General features: G+C 41.0%; 1 protein-coding gene across 1 annotated transcript in view; it reads left to right on the top strand.

The window, feature by feature from the left end:
• Window positions 1-1,557: 1,557 nt before the first annotated feature.
• LOC104500170 (ubiquilin-1-like) overlaps window positions 1,558-2,085 on the top strand; it is a gene marked incomplete at its 5' end in the record, with an annotated part of 2,758 nt that continues 2,230 nt past the window's right edge. Inside the window, 2 exons of the mRNA XM_010143775.1 lie at window positions 1,558-1,673; window positions 1,987-2,085. Coding sequence (XP_010142077.1) covers window positions 1,558-1,673; window positions 1,987-2,085 — 215 coding nt within the window. The remainder of the gene's footprint in view (window positions 1,674-1,986) is intronic.

The following is a 2,085-nucleotide window of genomic DNA, read 5'->3' as shown; positions in this document are numbered from 1 at the left end:
TAAAATTTAATAATAATTGTAATGAAAAGGAGTAGAACAAAAAGAGAGAGAAATAAAATCCAAGAAAAACAAGTGATGCATAATGCAGATGCTCAGCACCTGATGACCGATACTGAGCAGTGATCCATGCCTCTCAGCCAACTCCACTTGCATTATATACTGAGCCGATGTGCTATGGTGTGGAATATCCCTTTGGCTAGTTTGGGTCTGGTGTCCTGACCAGCTTCTGGTGCATCTGCGCACTGCAGAGCATGGGCAAGTGAAAAATCCTTAACTTTGGAAAAGTGCTAAGCAGCAGCAGCTAAAACAGCAGTGTGTTGTCAGTGTTCTCACACTAAATCCAAAGCACAGCACTGTGCCAGCTGCTAGGAAGAGAACTGACTCTATCCCAGCTGAAACCAGGTCAGTTTCTAAAATAGTCAAGTTTTGGGACATTTAATTTCAGAAATGAAAAGTATTTGCCCTTTACCTGTGGATGTGAAAGCCAGTTTTTAATTGAAGTCTGTCATAGTTCAACCCCAGCCAGCAGTTAAGCCTTACACAGCTGCGCTCTCACTGCCCCCGTGATGCAGGATGGGGGAGAGAATCAGAAAAGTAAAAGTGAGCAGACTTGTGTGGTGATAAAGACAATTTAGTATGTGAAGCAAAAGCTACACATGCCAGCAAAGCAAAACAAGGAATTCATTCAGCACTTCCCATCAGCAGGCAGGTGCTCAGCCATCCCCCAGAGAGCAGGGCTCCATCACACGTAACAGTTCCTTGGGAAGACAAACACCTTCCCTTGAGTATCCCCGTCTTCCTTTTTCTTCCCCCAGCTTTATATGCTGGGTGTGATGTTGTATGGTATGGCATACCCCTGTCATTAGTTGGGATCACCTGTCACAGCTTCTTGAGTACCTCCAGCCTAATTGCGGTTGGGGTGGGGCCGAGAAGGCCTTGGTGGTGTGTAATCGCTGCTTAGCAATAACTGAAACCTGTCTGTATTATCAACAGTCACAGCAGAGTGAGAACCCTTGAATGTTACACATTTCCTTGCTAGTATATTTGGCAGGGTATGCGTTTCATTTCTCTAGCTCCTCACAGAGCACTACAGATATGAAGACATGCACAAATAGTGATGATCAAACTTCTGAGGTCTGAATTTAGTTAGGAAAAAGAAATACTCTATAACTTTTTCTTAGATATCTATTGGTCAAGTTTCATTCTGTTCAGCATTGTTGTCTACCAGTAGTATGATAGAGGAGACTAATTCTAGAATGATGTTGGACTAATACAGTTCTGTGCCTTTGAAAGATGATGAAGTCTGTAGAAGAGGTAATGAAAAGTACTTTCCTTTGTGCATTCGTTAGAATTTGTCCATGTCTAGAGAGTTCACTGATCACCTTCTATGAAAGTTTTCTCAAAAAATAAGTAATACCTGAGGGATTTCATGTTAAGTCACACATAATGTTGAAAAACAAGTTCCAGAATTGTCAGATTCTGTAAAGTATCTAGTAATAAAGATTGTAAGAAAGTAATCGATTTGCATGCGATTAAGCGTTTCCCTCTCTTTGTTAGATGCAGAATCCTGACACGTTATCAGCTATGTCAAACCCTAGAGCAATGCAGGCTTTGCTACAGATTCAGCAGGGCTTGCAGACACTAGCAACAGAAGCACCTGGGCTTATACCAGGGTAAGAATCCGTCTTACAAATTCAGACAGGAACTTTTCTCTTGTGTTGTTTGTTCTTTTTACATGTAGACATTTATCCAGTTTTTTCTTGAGGACAACTCTTCCTGCCTTTTTGAGTTTAAATAAACTTGTTTTAAAGTCTGTTATATTTTGCCTGCCATGCACTTGTGAACAGTGATGACTGGTCTGTGTCTTAGTACTTTACTTAAATTGTCATCCCCTTTGATGGGATTTTTACTCAGTAGTTCAGTAAAGAGATAGAAGATTGTATTTATTTTTCAAGTGGTGTATTTCTTTTTCTGTCATTTATACAGATTTAATCCTGGTTTAGGTGGATTGGGAAGCACTGGTGCTCCTACAGGGTCCACTGTACCTAGTTCTGTTCCCACTGAAAATACAAGTCCAGCATCAGG

The sequence above is a fragment of the Buceros rhinoceros genome, unplaced genomic scaffold (genome assembly GCF_000710305.1).
Source record: "Buceros rhinoceros silvestris isolate BGI_N320 unplaced genomic scaffold, ASM71030v1 scaffold23319, whole genome shotgun sequence".
Lineage (NCBI taxonomy): Eukaryota > Metazoa > Chordata > Aves > Bucerotiformes > Bucerotidae > Buceros > Buceros rhinoceros.
This window is presented reverse-complemented; position numbering and strand designations above follow the sequence as displayed.